This window comes from Meriones unguiculatus, chromosome 17, assembly GCF_030254825.1.
Source record: "Meriones unguiculatus strain TT.TT164.6M chromosome 17, Bangor_MerUng_6.1, whole genome shotgun sequence".
Classification (NCBI taxonomy): Eukaryota; Metazoa; Chordata; class Mammalia; order Rodentia; family Muridae; genus Meriones; species Meriones unguiculatus.
Genome location: NC_083364.1, coordinates 30,101,907 through 30,120,405, shown reverse-complemented (window position 1 = coordinate 30,120,405; position 18,499 = coordinate 30,101,907). Strand labels below are relative to the sequence as shown.

The following is an 18,499-nucleotide window of genomic DNA, read 5'->3' as shown; positions in this document are numbered from 1 at the left end:
TACTTAAGACTTCATGCGGCACCCTGCCTTTACGTGGCATTTGAATATTACTTGTCTCAGGGCTGGGACTTCTACCACTCAAACCCCTCTTCTAAATATACCCCATTAAGGCGAGCTTATTAATATTGACACCAGAATCTAATAAAGTATTCTAAGTACAGCTAAGTAATTCAGTAATAATGATAACAGAAACAAACACTTGTGCAGAGCTTAGGTGATAGGGCTTTTTTTTTTAATGTTTTACCATAGTATTGTTAAAATTCATATTTTAAGAATAACCTCATTATATTTAAGCAAATTACTTCAAACTAGAAAATAATGGGCACTTGAAAAATTACAAACCAATTCAGTTCACTAAACTCTGTATTCTATTTCTATTTGAATTTTATATTGGCAAATGGTTTCTGTGAATCTCTAACCGTCTTTCTTGCTAAGGGAGTACTTTTTAAATTTTCCAAGTTGGAGTAAATATGCAGTTTTCTGAGTTTGAAATGTGTGCCTCAAATTGACTAGGAATTCTAATTGGTCCCATAGATTGGAACATCTTTTCCAAACTATATGAAGAAGTCTTGTGAGGAGGCTGCTACTATTTTTGTTTTATCTAGGTTTCATCTGCTTATGACAATAGCGACTTGTTATCTCACTTCTGTGGGTCAGAATCTGGGGACAGTGTGGATAAGGCCATTTATTCATGGTCTCCCCCCAAAGCTTATGGCAACATCTGGGCTGACGCTTGACTGCTGTCTTTGCTAGGGTGTCTGTTGCTGTGAATAAAACACTGTGACTAAAGGCAACTTGGGAAGAAACGGCTTTAATTCAGCTTGTAGTTCCACATCACAGAAGGAAGATGGGGCAGGGACTCAAAAGGGTGTGGGGATCTACAGCCATCAGAGTGTCCATTCACAGGAGGCAAGAAGGCAGTTCAGTTCAGCAAAGCTAACTATCCAGTGTTCGTTCAAACTTTGGGAGGCTGACCCCGGAATAGTTTATTTCAGATATATTTAAGCACAGCACAATTAGGTGAAAACTTTCTTGGTGATTCATTAACTCAGTCTCATGTGCACAATAAAGCATACGTAAATCTCCTCAAAGAACAAAGTAAAGTGAATAAAAATCAAATGTAACTACGCTGAAAAATCTTTGTACATGTGGCGCCTTCCAGAAAGATGGAGTTGATAGATTGACTGCATGTGACACTGTCCATACCAATAGGTTGAGAAAATCAGGCTTAGGATAAAGGTCTAGGAGAGAGAATCTGGCATCTTCTCCCACTGCCAGAAAGTGCAAAAGGTCACTAGCTTTTTAACCACACCACATCTTAGCCTTCTGAGCAGATACGAAGTTATACATTCCTACCTTTGAAGGAGCAATCCTGTGTGCTTAACACCCCAGGTTCCGCCAGTGCTTATCTGTGTGCAGAAAGACATCTCTGCTGCCCACAGTGAGTCAGGAACCCAGAGAAAGAAACCGAAGCAGAAAGCCGGGGAAGAGCGGTACTTACTGGCTTACTCACCATTACTTCCTTAGACTGTTCCCTCATAGCACTCAGGACAACCCGGGGTAACACTGCCCAAAGTGAGCTGGACTATCCCACACCAATCAAAAGTCAAGAAAATGCACCAAGGTTTGTACACAGACCAGTCTGGTTGGGATCACTTTCTCAATTAAAGAACCGTTTTCCAAAATGACTGGAACCTTGTGTCCAGTTGACATAAAACTAACCAGCAAAACTGGCAAACACTTCTAGTTAAGATGGCAGAATTAATTCTAAAGAACTGGTGGGCCATGCCTCTGCAGTTCTGGCTTGTTTTCAGCCAGAAGATGCCCTCTGTTCTTTGCCACATCCATGCTAAGAGAACCACTGGCCTAATCAAAGCACATAAACTTAAAGGACACTGGGTCAGTGAACCAGGGAGAAGTCAGTCTCCACTAAGATTATCACAGGCCTGACCTTCCATGTTCTCTGTAGTATTCGGTGAATCAGAAACAACTACCAAGCCATGCTCACACTTGTGGGAGGCAGATTACACGAGAGTAGGGATCTAGAAGGCAGAGAGGATTATCTTAGAGTCTGTAGCCAGAGGAAGGAACAAAAAAAAAAAAAAAAAGATGAGAGGCATGGAGCATAGCAGATAAGAGAAGAGAGGAAAGGAGGAGGAATTTTGACAAGAGGCCAAAAATTACTACATAGTTTAGAGCTATTTGGGAGACTCATAAAGCCTAGATTCACATTTCAAGTTTCAAGCCGTCTCTACATCCTACCCAATTCAGTATTTCAAATCCACTCACTATAACATGTTTTAAGAAACATCAAATTATAAAAGGAGATGACTTATTTTTCTGATTATCCAAAATATGTGATACCGAGAACTGTATGAATTTAGACTCAGAATCCAAGAAATTCTACATTTGTAATTTTTGAAATAATTTTTGAAATTAACGGAAGCAATGACGAGGTCATCTGAATGACCATCTTTAGCTGAGTCCTTCTATAGATATGTGTCTTAGTGGGGAGACGTGAGCTCAGGTCACACTGATTGCTTGATTGAATGACTGACTGCAGATTAACAATAAACAAAATTGATAAGCTTTTAAGTAATGTGGCAAGGCGAGATTAGAACTAAAATTTAAGTTTTTAATTAAATTTTTACTAGATTTTATAGTAGCTTCAATATTAAAATGTGATAAATACACAGCATTACACAGCAGGATACTGAAAGGAATGCTAGTCCTAAAGAACCTCGCCCCTGTCATTTGGGGAATGTTCATGTGGAATCTGGTATTTTATTTTAAGCAAAATAGAGTCAACCTTTTTCATTAATATTGCTGATTTGGCCACAGTTTCTTTTACATTCCTGTTTCACTTCAGTTTCATAATTTTTGGCTCTAAGTTATATGAAACATAAATGTAGATAATATAGACGTGGCTTTGTGATTGCACATGTGGAAGAAAAATTACCTCAAAGATAACTTGTCAGCGCTGACTCTCCTTCAAGAACATCTGCTCTGACAGATGGCTATGCACTGCTCAAGACTGATAAACTCTACCTCCTTCTTTCAGTGTTCATTAGTCATGTCTGTGGCGAAGCGCAGATCCAAACCAGGCTAACAAATATTGTTATTCCCCAGCTTGACTAATCTGCTCACAGTGATAAAGGAAACATCAATTTCTGTGTCTCCTCTTCCTTCAGTGGATGTCTTCTCACTCCCCTGACAATGCCCTTGGCCTGTCTGTGCCTTCCACAGCTGGCCTTCCTTGTGGAGCTGTGGTACATTCAGGAATTTATCCGGTTTTTACATTTATGTCTATAAAAGGGGAAAGAATTGTATTCTTTCTTTGTTCAGTCTCTGCTTCACCTTTCTCACCATCAGAGGCTGCATTCTTCCATCCCACGCATTCTCCAAGGAGCCTATGTATGTGGGGCTAACGTTTCTAGAACAGTACAGGGACCACTCAAACGAAGAAAGCTAATGCTGTAAGTGCAAGAGCACATTGTAGCTGTGTTGGGGAAGCCAGGGATGTCGTGTTCTCTGATGTCTGAGTCCCATGTGAAAGAAATCTGGACACCAGCTCTGGGGCATACATGCTGTACTTGGAGAGCAGGAATGTACATCATGGAGTTGCCTGTGGTACTCTATCAGAGCTACAAACGAGGGAACCATGAAGAAGGGCTTCTTCCTGGAGTGGATGCTGTGACACGCGGAATTCTGCTTTCTAGGATCATCCAGAATCAAATAAAAAACAAGTAGCTTGACCCCTGCACCTTCAATGCTTTATAATGCCATGGGGAGAGCTGGGACTCAGATATCTGCCTTTCCCCTCAGTCTGTATTGTGGTTGTTGGATGAAAAAAGGAGGTAAAAGGAAGATGTGACTGCTCCTAATGGGTCAAGGTTTTTATTATAGATGTAAGGGAGAACACAAGCAGAGGCAGAGACATCTGGGAGAATCCAGAGTCAAGGTGACCAGCAAACTGAACTTGAATTGTGAGGAGAAGGGGGAGGAAAGAGCCAGAAGCCAAAAGGCCAGGAGAATGGAATGAAAGAGAGTGGGGCCAGAAAGACTAAAAGGTCAACTTAGCTAAAATGGCTGGGTTATGTGAGGAAGAGAAACAAAGCCCAGTCCTTGATCAGGATAGTTCAGAGTCCCAGTGATTATGCCAGGTACTGGATGCTGAGAGCTGAGACCCTTACAGTGTCTGCCTTCTGCTTTGATATGTTAATAGGCACCCCACTTAGCAGTTTGTCCCCTGGTTCCAGAGACCTAAACATTTATCAAGCTATGTGATTTGTCTGTGCTCCTATGGAGACTGCATCTTCTGTGCTGTGTACTGTAGACGGCGGAGTTTTCTGTGTTCCTTCTTAGAGGATGGACGTAGCAGGGAAGACACTCTACTCTCCTTTGTTGCTCCAGGTGGCCCTCTGCTCTACGAGAACATCACCTTCGTCTACAACTCCGAACAGCTGAACGGGACTCAGCGAGTTCTCCTGGATAATGTCCTGTCCGAAGAGCAGTGCCGGGAACTGCACAGCGTGGCCAGCGTGAGAACTGGAGACAGGGAACCCTTAATGCTAGCTTATCTCGAGCCTGGAGGCAATGATCTAGAGGAGAAGAGACCATTTGTCAGTCTATCTTCAGCCTGGAGGACAGTGTCCTGGAGGAGGGCAGCCCCTGTGCTAGGGTGTCCCGAGCCTGGGGGGCAGCTTTAGGCTGGAATTTCGCTTGCTTAGGCAGAAGACAGTAACCAACCAAGCTTTCATAGCTTTTGGATTAGGATGAACTGAAACTCCCCCTGGCTGAGTTCTTAGGAGTGTAGCCATCCAGCATGTCAGTGGAGAAGTCTCTTTATTTTAACCAGAAGTTAGCCAATATATGAACGTTTTGCGTTACATGTCTTTAAAAGCGTAGTATTTTATAATGAAAATGAACTGAAGATCATAGAAAAATGCCCCCTCCCCCGCCAGTTAGAATTGGTGATACCTGGATGATGGAATTAAATGGTGCTAAGTGTGGCATTGGCTTCTCAGCTTCTGGAAGCCAAAGCAGAGAGGAAGCCTGGGTGGGTTCTTAGTTGTCACTAATAGAACATTTTAATCCATTTTGTCCTCAGGGAATTATGCTGGTTGGTGATGGATACCGAGGGAAAACGTCACCACACACACCCAATGAAAAGTTTGAAGGAGCAACGGTGCTGAAGGCACTCAAAGTAAATCTTTTGCTTCCCTTTAAGCCTGAGCTCCCAGGGGATGGCAGGTTCAGGAAGAAGGAGAGTTTAGAAGGGAGCAAGTGCGAAGTGGAAACTTGGCCGGTGGCTTTGTCCTTTGCTTTGGGGCCGTGGGTTCATCCTCAGCACATGGTTTGCCCAGGAACTCCAACCCCCAGCCATTTTGTGGATTCAGATGATCCCTGCCTTCCGGTATCCACTTACCAAGCTTCGTGCTTCCCAAGTCTGTATCTCGCCGAAAACTAAGTGACCACTGTCCTCAAGGAGCTCATGAGCTAATGACAAAAACATCCCAAGATCAGTAATTCTCCTCCTCTTGGGAAGTGTTATTAGAGAAGAATGAGGAATGTATTATGGGGGACGGGAAGAGAGCATAATTGGCTTGTCGCTTTCCCTCTGTGATTAGAAGAGCTGTTCCAGTGGCTCGGAGTTCCATCAGAACCCACAAGCACATGGTATTTATTACTCCTGGGAGTTGGTGCAGAGATGGCCAGTCTGTATTCTCTTAATGAAATCTCGAGCCAGTCTGTCTCCAGCCCTCCACTCAACCCCATGATCTCCACTGTCCCCTTGGTTCTTTGTTTTTGTTTTTTTGCAGTTTGGCTACGAAGGCCGGGTGCCGCTGAAGAGTGCACGGCTGTTCTATGACATCAGCGAGAAGGCCCGGAAGATTGTGGAATCCTATTTCCTGCTGAACTCAACCCTGTATTTTTCCTATACTCACATGGTGTGCAGAACAGCCTTGTCTGGTAGGCTTCCAGAACCTGAACCTGTCCTCTGCCCCCCCAGAATGCCACAGGAAAGAAAGCAATGCCCAGCAAAGCTCTATCACATTTTAGAGTGGTAATTTATGAGAACCCCCGCTTCCTAAAACAATGAAAATTTACTCTTTCTCTCCCTCTTGATTCCTAAAGTTCTGGAAGACCCTCATTCTGTCAGGTTTTTTTCTGGCCATTTTTCATAATTGCTAAGACATGAAGGGGAAAAAATGCTTTCTCTGCTCCGAGTTCCGGGGACCCAGGAAGCTGGAAACTACAGTTGTGCCTACAAGCATAGAGGGGAGGTGGAGACAATAAGGCGTTCACCAAAGAATGTTCTGAGAGCCAGGTGCCCATCACTCCTGCTTACTGTCATTTTTTTTTCTTCACTCATGTCAATGAGAGTGAAAGGAATTGTATATCAGAGCCCTTTACACTGTGGGGCAAAACCTTTGGCTTATGTCTCTTGAGCCTTTGCTACCCTAACATGCAGTACAGCCCATAAAACGAATGGGATTTACCCAGGTATATGTATCCCCAAGTGCCTTGACCAAAGTTTGGTATCAAGTTTACGTAGAACCACAGGACTCCCCCGACTGCTGTTTTTCTTTAACCTCGCTGCCGCCTGTCTCTCCTCCTTTGGAAGGCACAGCCAGGAGCTGAAGATGACTGTCGAATCGTGCTTTTAACTGTGGCATGCGGCGCTTCTGCTGTCGTTCTTCATCCTGCCTGCTCTCACTGTTCCCCGTTCCTTCTTCTGGCAGGGCAGCAGGATAGAAGAAATGACCTCAGCCATCCCATTCATGCCGACAACTGCCTGCTGGATCCGGAAGCTAACGAGTGCTGGAAGGAGCCTCCGGCTTACACTTTCCGTGATTACAGGTAGACGCTGCTTCCGGTCAAGCTTCTGTGGAACGTGGGAAGCTGCTTGGGGGTCTTGCTTCCTTATCCACTTCTGTGAAGTAGAGATCTCGAGGAGCTACATGGAGCAGCAGCCGTGACCGCGAGAGAGGCTTCTCATTTTTACCTTAGGCATCGTGCCCATTTTATCTCCTAAGCCCGTGACTCGCTTTGTAAATCAGTTTCACTAAGGCATATTATCTTGCATGTGTTTCCTACTCTGAGAGCGCAGGGTATGGTCTTCCAACATACCTAACACTTTATCACATATGTGTGTATGAGTCACAGGCACCAAGAACTGTGTCTGCGTTTTCCCATTAAGAAAATAGAAACTCTGGGATAGGACTCAATTTTCTGTAAGGGACTTGCCACTGGCAGTTTGACCATGCTTTAGTGAGTATTTGAGCAACATAGTTTTACTTTGTTGCTGTTTGTTTGTTTGTTTTAGTCTTTGTTTTTCTTCTTTGTGGAGGGGAGTTGGCAAGGGGGAGGACTTGGGAAGACTGGAGAATGAGTGTGATCAGGGTGCATGATGTGAAATCCCCAAGTAATCAATTAAAATATTATGTTGGGGAAAATGAAAGGAAAATAGAAACTCAAAAAGAATGCTGTTGTATAGTATAAGAAGAGATGTTGGTACATTAAGAGAAAATAGTCCTGCGTGCAACCATAGATCTTAATATGTAGTCACTGAGTGTGTTTAATAACACGTCAGTTGTGTCTAAATTGTATTTTATTCAAAACATTTAGGGAGCAAGCCCTATCTGCATGGCCAGGCTAGGTCACAAGGAATTCATTAACTAAGCTAATGGGGGAAAAAAAAAGAAAGAAAGAAAGGGAGGAAGGAAGGAAGGAAGGGAGAAAGAAAGGAAGAAAGAGAGAAAGAAAGGAAGAAAGGAAGGAAGGAAGGAGAAAGAAGAAAGAAAGAAAAAAGAGAAAGAGAGAGAAAGGAATGAAGGAAGGGACAAAAGGAAGGAACAGAAGGAAGGAAGGAAGGAAGGAAGGAAGGAAAGGAAGGAAGGAAGGAAGGAAGGAAGGAGAAAGAAAAAAGAGAAAGAGAGAGAAAGAAAGAATGGAAGAAAGGAAGGAAGGAAGAAGAAAGAAGAAAGAAAGAAAGAAAGAAAGAAAGAAAGAAAGAAAGAAAGAAAGAAAGAAAGATTCCCTGGGTCTACTTTATAGGTGGGAAGAAGAATGTGGAAGAAACAGTGAGGATGGGTTTATAGGATTATCTAATTAAGGCCTGACTTATTAAATGTGATGTAATAAATGTCAATGGAATAGATAAGCACCGAAAGTATAACCCAGAGCCCCCGAGCTCAGTGTCAAGGGTATGAGGGGTCAGTGTCGAAGACTGTCACTAGTCTTCACTTTACTGTTATTTGAATACTTTCCTTGACTGTTATTTGAATGCCCTCTCCCTTTCCTTGCAGTGCTCTCCTGTACATGAATGACGACTTTGAAGGAGGAGAATTCATCTTTACTGAGATGGACGCTAAAACCGTGACTGTGAGTATGCCTCTTCCTAAAAAAGGCACTTAGTATTTTTCCTTCAAGATTGCAGATTGTTGAATTTCGAATGCTTCTGGGCTCAAGAATTCAAGAAATGAAGAGGGTCTTGGTGGTTTATAGATAATAAAAAGTATTAGGTATAGTCACTATTTTAGTCCATTTTAAAAACGAACAGATTGGGCAATAGGAATTTTGAGGATTTGACCACAGCCATATATATAATGTTAGACTTAGAATCAAAGCTGGGAGGTTCCGGTGCTCTGTCAAGTAATCTTCAAACATAAGTCTAAGACAAAGCAATGGCTTCAAGTAACCAGCAGGATCAAATTGAGCCTGAACTTCCAAATGTGTCCATGTGTGCATGCAAACTGGTATATATGATTAAGTACAAGCCACAAGCTTTTACCTCCAAGTGGATATTTATACTCACTAATATTTATTCACAACCAAACCAATGCCTTCAGAAACCAGCCCTTACCATTTACAGGCGATATAGTTCAACTCTTCTGATCTTTAAGCCAAATATCAAACACGCCATAAGAACACGGAATTTCAATATGAAGAGCTTATGAGTTATAAATTTATTATAAAGTCTCTTTCTGCAAAATCTTAGTTGGCATCTGTGCAGGATAACTTCAAGTTTTTGGCATTATGTAAGCAATTTTCAAAACTCTGTCCATGTTTTCTGCATTCAGTCTTAGACTGCACGTTTTTTCTCAACAGGGAACTATCCATGGCCATCCGTGGTCTAAGTGGGTGACATCTCAGGCTGTATATCATTGGCTTAAAAGGGATTCCCGTGACGATGTGGGGGTAGTTCCCAGAAACACTGTTACAGTTTTGAATATTTAGTGCAGTTGAATACAATGACGTATATTCAGACAGACATTCTGCCTCACTTTTTGTTTAAGAAGACAAATAAATCAGTAAGTAGTTTGAGGCTTTACGCTTCTGAGAAAATAAACCAAGATTTATGATCTGGCCTGGACTTTAAAATCCATGTAAAGGATTCTCACTTTTGGGAGAGATATGTACAAAAACCATTTTATTTCCAAGCTTTAAAAACATAGAAACTGAAGAAGAAAAATTACTCATGTCTTAAATCGTTTGAAAGAAAAATCAGAAGACTTAAATTTTAAGAGTATGGTCAACTATTCCTTTGTCTCTACTCCCTCTAGTGGCCATACTTGGAAGTTCCCAATGATTGACGCTGCTGTGCTGGCCTATTACTATCCTGCTACTTCTCTGTGTGAAAGCGGGGATGTTCTCCTTGCACAGTTCTAACCATCGAGGCATCTACCACAGAACCTATTTCCCTCCAAAAAGTGAAAGAAAAGGTGTTAAGCTTTTAGTGGAAAAGCTCAGTAGTATTTTGTGTTTATTCGTGTTTTCAGGCTTTTGTAGATAATTAAAATTATCAGACAGGAATTTTTAAAAATGAGGAATTGAGGAATTTCTATTTTCCTCCTTTCTGCTAAAAAAAAAAAAAAAACTGAATCCAATCTCAAGAGAAGTGGGAAGGTTTCCTTTCTCCCTCTCCCGCCCTGGACACTGAAGGACGTTTGGCTCCCAGCACCCACGTCAGGTTGCTCACTACGACCTCAGTCTCCAGCTTCCGGGGATCCATGTCCTCTTATGGACTGCATGGGCACCTGCACACATGTGTATAATCCCCACCACCACCACCACAAAACACACACACACACACACACATACACACACATACACACACACACACACACACACACATACACACACACACATAAACACACACACATACACACACACACACACATACACACACACACCACACACACACACACCACACACACACACACACACACACACACACACACACATACACACACACACACATACACACACACACACACACACACACACACACACACACACTGGCCGGGGCTGCTGATGTTGTGCACTGTCTGCTCTTGTCCAGGCCCAATGAAGCCAGTAAGTTTTCATGATTTCCGGAAGGACACAAAGCAGCCTCAGCTCCTACTGCACATCTCTTAAGACACAGGGCCACAGGCTCCAGCACTCAGTTGCTTATGCTTGGTCGGCCTGTAGAGCCTCCTGGTGCTCGGGCACTACAGCCCGGTGCCCTCAGCCATCTGTGTTCCCTCACCGTATACTGCCCTGCCAAAACATCAGCGGACAGCTGAGCAGTGTGTGAGCATTGAATGGTCCTGCCAGTCATTTCAAACCCCTGGAACCACGAGCAGGTCACCCCAAGGGCTGGTGCGTTCCCATCAGCGGAGGGAGCCACACGATGCCTGGATGACCTGAGCACGGATAAGAGTAACGTAAAGGAAACAAATTCAAAACTTCATATTGTCACAACAGCATAAACCATCACTGTTTGGTTGGAGAATTACAAAGGGTGTGAAACCATGTAGCCGCGACCCAGGCCAACAGTAATAGTTGTCTGGGACCCCTCGTGTCCTGGTTTCCTTCCGGTTTCACAGATATTAACATTCTCACCCACCTTAAGCATCACTGTATTGGTAGTGCCAAGAGCTGCTGTAGTGCGCTAAAAGGGAAGCTTTGCATTTTTGAATGGGCGGCTATCACCAGAGCGCATGCCATGTGATCCCTAAGTACATGGATGTGTCATACATGTTGCTTAAGCGTATTTATTATTGTAAAGGGTAAATGTTATTTTGAAACAGTTTATATTTGACAGGTAAAGAAAACTGGGACATTCTGTATTCTTCATTTTCAACACTAAGATTCCATCGCTCTTTGCTTCAGCTTTTTACCCAAGTAAACAGCCGTGCTGAGGGAATGATAGAAGGACACACAGCATGGGAACTGAAACTCTCATTTGTATTTTGTTGTCAGGCCTCTATAAAACCAAAGTGTGGGCGTATGATCAGCTTCTCATCTGGCGGCGAGAACCCTCATGGGGTGAAGGCCGTCACCAAAGGCCAGCGCTGTGCCGTGGCGCTGTGGTTCACCCTAGACCCTCTTTACAGGGAACTGGTGAGTTCACAGGGGCCTAAAAGGCAGCCCAGCTCCCCGGACCGACCTCTCTGTTAAGTCCTTGCTGTCCCTCGGAAGCCGGTAGTGACTTCTGTGGTGAAAGCTGGGAAGGCGCCTGTTACCCAGTTTGAATTCTCACTGTGAAGACGTTTGCAGAGCCAGATCTATTAGTGCACCGTGCTTGTCGCGATGGATGTTGAATATTGAGCTCACTGACACACTGCACCACTGGCAGCCAAGGTCGTTCTCCTGGGCACCAGAAAGGTTAGGGAGGCGTTAAAACACCACTAACTAGTTTATGAAGCGTGTGTGGGAAAGAGTAAAGAGACCTGGAAGGTCATTATTATTTAGTTCACTATTGAATGTTGGAATAATATCATACTTGAAGTGGCCGGGAAACTTACTGGTACCATCTGTCAAGAGGCCTGAGGCTCAGACCCGGGAGGCAGAACAGAAACTCCTGGGAGAGGACAGTCAGGTTCCCTTAATGAGGAACCTCCGAGTCCTCACCTTGGTTCAGTGGGATTATCAGCTTGAAAATAGCTCATTAGAGCTCCACTAGAGGTTGAGGGACTGTTTCCGGTGGTCACCAAAGGTGGACCTGAAGCCAACACAGAAGTCTACTGCTGCCTTCAAAGTCTACTGAAACCCTAGTGAGGGTGGAGAGATGAAGTTCTAGTTTACCCTTTTAAATATTTGTCTGTTGTTGTTGAGACAGGATATCTCTGTGTAGAACTGGCTGTATTAGAACTCACTATGTAGACCAGGCTGGTTTTGAACTCATATGGATCCTGTTGCCTCTGCCTCCTGAGTGCTGGAATTAAGGCATGCACTAAGTGCAGCTAAAGATGTATTTAACTTGTAATTATGGGTGCTTGTGTGAGTGTGGGTAGAGTTCTGATGAGGACTCCTAACTCCCTGGAGTCAGAGCGAGCCACCAGACATGGCAGCTAGGAACTAACCACTGGGCCTCTGCAAGAGCCCTATGCTTCACCCAAGGTCATCTCCCGGCCCCTGGAATTCTAATCGTAGAATGGTGTCATCGTATTTTTTCCTTTCAATTTCTAAGCCTGATCCAGTTTCAGAAGCAGCAGTTGAGGAATATCTCCCTTTCCGTGATCAGAAACAGCATTTTCTTTTGGCCCACACTCTTGAAGCACTTTCTCTGTTGCCTGGTAGGTCTTTAGAGTGCAGAGGGGGACAGAAGAGAACCCCTGGCTGCAAGGGAAGTCCAGCAGTGAGGAAAGGATCACATCACAGTAGCATCTGAAGGGGGAGTGTGTGCTGTAAGGCTGTAAAGGCTTGCTTTAGCTCAGACATAAAGACGACAACCTGGCACAGAAAGACCAAAAAGGCGACCAAAAAGGCGCCACTGGATAGAACCCGGCAGAGCCCAGAAAACTCCGTGAGAAGCACAGCAGCCTCCTTCACCTGCCGTTTCTCATTCCTTGAGTTTTAAATCTACAATACGCCAGTACCACTACCCCCGTGTTGAGGTCTGCACAACAAATTGTGGAAAAACCAGCACCCTATTTTAGTATGCATTTCATATGACTTTACATCCATCACTCCCTCACAATGCAGTGTAGCATTTTATTAGAACAGTCAATGCGAACCCTTCAGATGCTCCTTCCTACACAAGTTTCTTCAACACCAGTGTTCGTGCCTCATGGAAAAGTACTAAAAACCTTCTCCACTCTTCAGATTGTAGCGGCATCTAGTGGTCACAGTAGGAAATGACAGGCACCTCTCAGTGCTGCTAATGGAAAATTTTCTCCTCTTCATTGACATTAATTTTCTCCCACCTAGAACTAATGCCTGATTTCTATCTTCAGATGTCCGTATATAGTGATGTACTGAGCTATCTGAGTACCAGTACTTGAAAACTGCCCATATGGTTCTAATATGTAACAAAGTTTGTGATTCTCTGGTTAGGATCCCTGAACAAAGAAACCTTGTCCAAGAAAAATAAGTAACAGATTTTTCATAATAATTACTGAATGGGCATGGTCGCACACACCTTTAATCCCAGCACCCAGGAGGCAGAAGCAGGCAGATCTCTGAGTTTGAGGCCAGCCTGGTCTACACAGAGAGTCTCAGGACAGTGAGATCTACCCAAAGAAACCCTATCTTGAAAAACCAAATAATAAATAAATAAATAGATAAATAGATGCATACATACATGCATAGATAAATAAATAGATAAAATATAAATAAATAAACAAACAAATAAAAACTTGTATTGGAGTTTTAATTTGAAACATGGTTGTTTTGGCAAGAGATCACATCCAAAGACCTTCTAGGTCTCTGTGATCTGGCTGGAATATAAACATGCCTTTAATTCAGGAGACAGAGGCAAGCAGATCTGAGTTCAAGGCCAGCCTGGTATACAGCAAGTTTCAGGTAAAGAAAAAGCGTAGGTTCAGGCAGAGTGGTACATGTCTTTAATCCCAAGCAATGAAGGTATAAATAGTTTGTAGAAGGAAGCGCCCATGTTTGAAAGTGATGTCTAATGACAGAATGACAGAAAAAGTGATGAATCAGAGAAATGTTTGACAGAATAAGATACGTCCAACTTTCATGAGAAGAGAGAGGAAAGGGAAGCTACTTAAGGGGCAATATAGAGATAGAAGGCAGTTTTACCAGGACATTAATAGAGAGACCGGTTGCAGAGAAAGAACTCAGGTGAAGACCAAACAAGCCAGAGAATGAGAGGGAGCCAGGGGATTAGAAAAGATTGCTGGAGATAGTTTAAAGCCAAGCAAAACAATTCAGAGGAAAAGAAAAGTCAAATTGAAGTTAGCTTCTAGAGGAGTTTGAGCCAGAATGGATGAGTTGAACCAGCCAGTCCAGAGCTTAGGAAGAAAAAAGAAAAAAAAAAAAAAAAAAAAAAAAAAAGCAGTAAGGCTGAAAACATTCTATACCTAGGTTAGATTTTACAGAGGCTAGAAGCTTCCAGGCCTAGGTGAGCAGACAGAGGGAGTAATCAATTGGACCAGGGGAATGAAAATTCCCTTTACAAACACTCTCATCTTCAGAAAGTATTCAGTCACATATGTATGTAAGATGTAAGATATTAGATGCTCCGCAGACATCTGTCCCAACACATGGGTTCCTTCCCTTAAAAAGAAGCATGTGCCAATCCTTTTTGGTGGTCATCAAATGTGAGAGCTTCCCATGGGCTTGCTAAGCCACGTGCTTTCAGATGTAACTATGTAGTTTTCTATTACTCAGTGTGTTTGTTCTTTTCAGTTGCCTGTATGTGACATCATTATAAGTCTCAGTCCCTCAGCGGCAAGAGCTTTGTTTTCAAGTCAGGATATAGATGCTGTCATAATTTAGTGTACTGGAAACTATACTAGGGACCGGCAATGGGGGATAGAATTTGGATAGGGCAAAACTCCTACTTTCATGGGGTTTCCTGGACCTACATTCTAAAAGAGGAAAAAATACAAAACAAGAAAAAATATGTAAATAATCAGAAGACTGTCTTCGACACCCATCAGTGACAGGTAGAAAATACAATAGCTTAACTGATAACTAACTTAACAGTAGATAGTTGACAAGCTAGGTCCAAATGTGTAGCAACCCAAGTGGCAGGAAGAGCCACCCGAAAGGAGCACGACAGGAAAAGTATTCCCGGCAGAGGACAACTTGAAGAAAACCAGAGATGAGAAGAGGCTTGGGGTAGTGTAGTCAAGATACAAAAATGGTCTGGGAGCCAGCTCAGCGCCATAGCATACGCCTTGCATGTGCAAGCGTCTGGGTCCAATCCCTAGAACCAACCAATGAAATAAAACAAAAACCAAACCAAACAGCCTATAAAAAGAAGGTCAGAGAGCCGGGTGAGGTGGTGCGCACGTGTAATCCCACCATTCACGAAGGCAGAGCCAGGCAGATCTCTGTGAGTTCAAGGCCAGTCTGGTCTACAAAACAAGTCCAGGACAGTGAAGGCTACACGGAAAAACCTTGTCACTACAAAACCCTGTATAGGAAAAAGAAAAAAACAAGCAAACAAACAAATAAAAACAGAACAACAACAACAACAAAAAAGGTCAGGGTAGTTAGAACAGAATGTTTTCTAAACGATGAGAGCAGGACGTGAGGATAAGAAGGAGTCATGGGCCACATTTATATTAAGGCACATGGATTTTATTGGCGCTGCTAAGAAGCCATTGAAACCACCCTCCACAATTCACACCCTTGTAAGCTCCCCTTGTCCTAGAGAAGGACTGGACTGAAAAGATGACTTTAGCCACCATGTGGACTTAGATTAGAGGAATACCACAGGTAAATGATGGCTTACCATTGGGGGAAGGTTGCCTGTGAAGTCGGGAGGAAGACATGCTAGACCTATGCTGGGCTGGTATAGGGAAAAGGAAAACGCAGGCTGTACTGAAAGCATTCGGGGAAGGGTTTTGCCGAGATTAGAGCGGGGAAACTATTTCGAGAATGAACACTCAGAGACTGAGGTAATCTGGAGTTGTAGTGTAAGGTGAGCAGAGAGGCAGGACAAAACAGAACCTGGAACCAACTGGAAGGATTGTGAGGCCCACATAGGACCATGTTGCCATTAGACTTAAGGGAGAATGTCCCACAGGAGCCTGAGCGAGGTGTGAAACTTGTTTGGAATCTTCTAGAGCACTAATGAGAAGCATCTGGATGGGTTGCTCTTAAGACGAAGCACTTAACTATTTATGGGACCTTCACAATGTTCAGACATGACTTCAGTCCTCACAGTGTGGGGACATCTTGTAGACCAGGGATCTTAACATCGACAGTGCCCAGGAAAGCCCCCCTTCTCTCTCTTCTCTCTCTCTCAAATGTCAGTCACACTATGATTGAGAAACTCCGGCCTAAAACAAGGCGACAGACATTCTCCATGAAAAGACATAGACAGAAACAGGACACAGAAAAGCCAGGGACAAAAGTCTTATCAAGGGCAGGAGATGAGGGCCTGGCTCTTCAGACAAATGGTGAGCTACAGTAGTCTTCTATGAGAGACAGAGGAGCATGACATATCTTAGGGGAGAAAACAGTGAGATCAGTCTAAGCAGAGTTGAGCAGAAGATGGTGATGGGACCATGAGACAGAAAGGGTAGAAAGCATGAGCCTTCTCCTCAGGAGGTGTCTCAGAAGGTAATTGCTTAGAACATGAGGATGCGTGGAGAATGCCCCAGTTTGGATGAAGCAGGCTTATCCCTGACTGGATGGAAGCACCATGTGCACAGATGGCTGGCTGGAAGTGTTGCGGGAGCATCTGTTTCCCGGGATGGCTATTATGCTTATCCTAGAAATGTGTCAATTGTCTTTTTGCAGGAGCGGATACAGGCTGATGAAGTGATCGCCATCTTGGACCAGGAACAACACAGGAAGCATGGACTGAATATTAACCCCAAAGATGAGCTATAGAAAAAGAGAGTGTTCTATTGACTATTTATTTAAATTGATAATCTTAGAAGAACCTTTTTATTTTTGTACAGAGCCATGGTATAAATTAACAGGATACTATGAGTTGCTAGATTCCTCCTCTGTTCCGAACTTTTGCTCACTTTGCCTTCTCTCTGTCTTCTCTGGTTTTCTTCAGTTCATCATTCAGAGCCTAGTCGCACCCTCAAGCACACATCACACACCAAGTCACATCCCACACACGCTGCACGCCACACAGATAAACATACAAAACAAATATACCACAGAAACACACACTTGCCATTCATATACCACACTAACTCCCAAACATGCCACACAGACATAAACACACTCAAACAGCCCCAGATACACAAACACTAAACCACACACCCACACCCACCCACACACACACACCCCACATACACTCACACACATACCATTAATTTGCTGCGTATTCAAAAGCTCAGCATGATAGGCTGGTACTCAGCACCTCACATCTAGAGTTAGTGTGTGAATTGGCCTTAGGCCTCTGTGGCTTGCTGCTGTTCTGTGGCCTCTCTTGGTGCTGATGGCTGAGGGAGAGTTCAGACTCTTACTTAACAGCAGGCTTGGCTTGTGTCTGAGGAGCCCCTGACACAGTCTGCAGGGCTGTGAGAATCACAGGCTTAATGAAGCCACTACTGGGATAAGAACTGCTACAGCGCCCCCTTGTGTGGAGCGTCAGGACTGCTCTTTTCAACAGGACTTCTGATTCCCCTCCTTGGTGCTCCCTGAGGGTCAGCCTCCGAGTTATCCTTAAAACAGTCACACAGAGGTTCCAGCAGCACAGGTTCACCCCAGTGAAGATGGAAGAACATCTTTAATCCCCCTGCCTCAGGAGCTATTGCCCAGCTGCTGGAGAGGGGCTGCTGCTGGTGAAAATTCGGAAATCTCTTCTCACAGGCTATTCTTTGTCAGCCTCTGTTGGACAGCCTCTTCTCAGTGCTTCTGTCAGCTCGCAGAGGCATGCTGTGTCCGAGTTGCTTAATAAAGGGAGCCTTGTTACAGCATTTGTCTTCTCACTCTTGCGCATTTTATCTTCCAACCACAGTTTATAACTGGGACAACCCAGGAGCGATGGACCACGACAATTTTGCTCGCAGACAGTGAGCAGCAAGAAAGTAGGTAGCTTGCTTTGGAAGGACCAGAACTGTCTAGCAAGACTGGAGTGTTAATTCAGAGAACTTGAGGACTTATGATTTCACCGCAAAGGCACTGCTCTGTCTTATTCTAGCCTCTGGGAGCCTGAGGCAAGTCTAGCCGATGGGAGACCACACCCGCTCTTGCAATGTGTACTGGTAAAGGTGAAGTTTACTTTCTGCCACTTGTGACCTGGTTAGTGCTAAGAACATTTGTTCTCTGAAAATGAGAAATTCAGCTACGGGGCTGTATGCTGCTGGCCTTCCACCACCGAACCTGAATGCTGGTTACACCTCTGTGACAGAAGAATGACAAAAGCACTCGATTCCCAAGTAACCTAGAGCCACTTTCTTCCCCTCCCGAGATCCAGTTTCCCTTTCTGAAGTGGTAGAATTCATTATAATTGTTTCCAAAACCCTATGCCTTGCTCAAGACAAACAGAATACAAACCAGTAGCAAGATTCATTTTAGAAATATTAACAGATAGGAGCAAAACTTCTTTCTGGTAACATCCGAG

The 18,499-nt window shown here is 43.8% G+C and overlaps 1 protein-coding gene across 1 annotated transcript in view; it reads left to right on the top strand.

Moving 5' to 3' along the window:
• P3h2 (prolyl 3-hydroxylase 2) overlaps nt 1-17,852 on the top strand; it is a 150,966-nt gene extending 133,114 nt beyond the window's left edge. Inside the window, exons 9-15 of the mRNA XM_060370154.1 lie at nt 4,414-4,541; nt 5,111-5,206; nt 5,823-5,973; nt 6,747-6,864; nt 8,313-8,388; nt 11,254-11,394; nt 16,714-17,852. Coding sequence (XP_060226137.1) covers nt 4,414-4,541; nt 5,111-5,206; nt 5,823-5,973; nt 6,747-6,864; nt 8,313-8,388; nt 11,254-11,394; nt 16,714-16,806 — 803 coding nt within the window. The 3' untranslated portion in view covers nt 16,807-17,852. The remainder of the gene's footprint in view (nt 1-4,413; nt 4,542-5,110; nt 5,207-5,822; nt 5,974-6,746; nt 6,865-8,312; nt 8,389-11,253; nt 11,395-16,713) is intronic.
• The last annotated feature ends 647 nt before the right edge of the window (nt 17,853-18,499 follow it).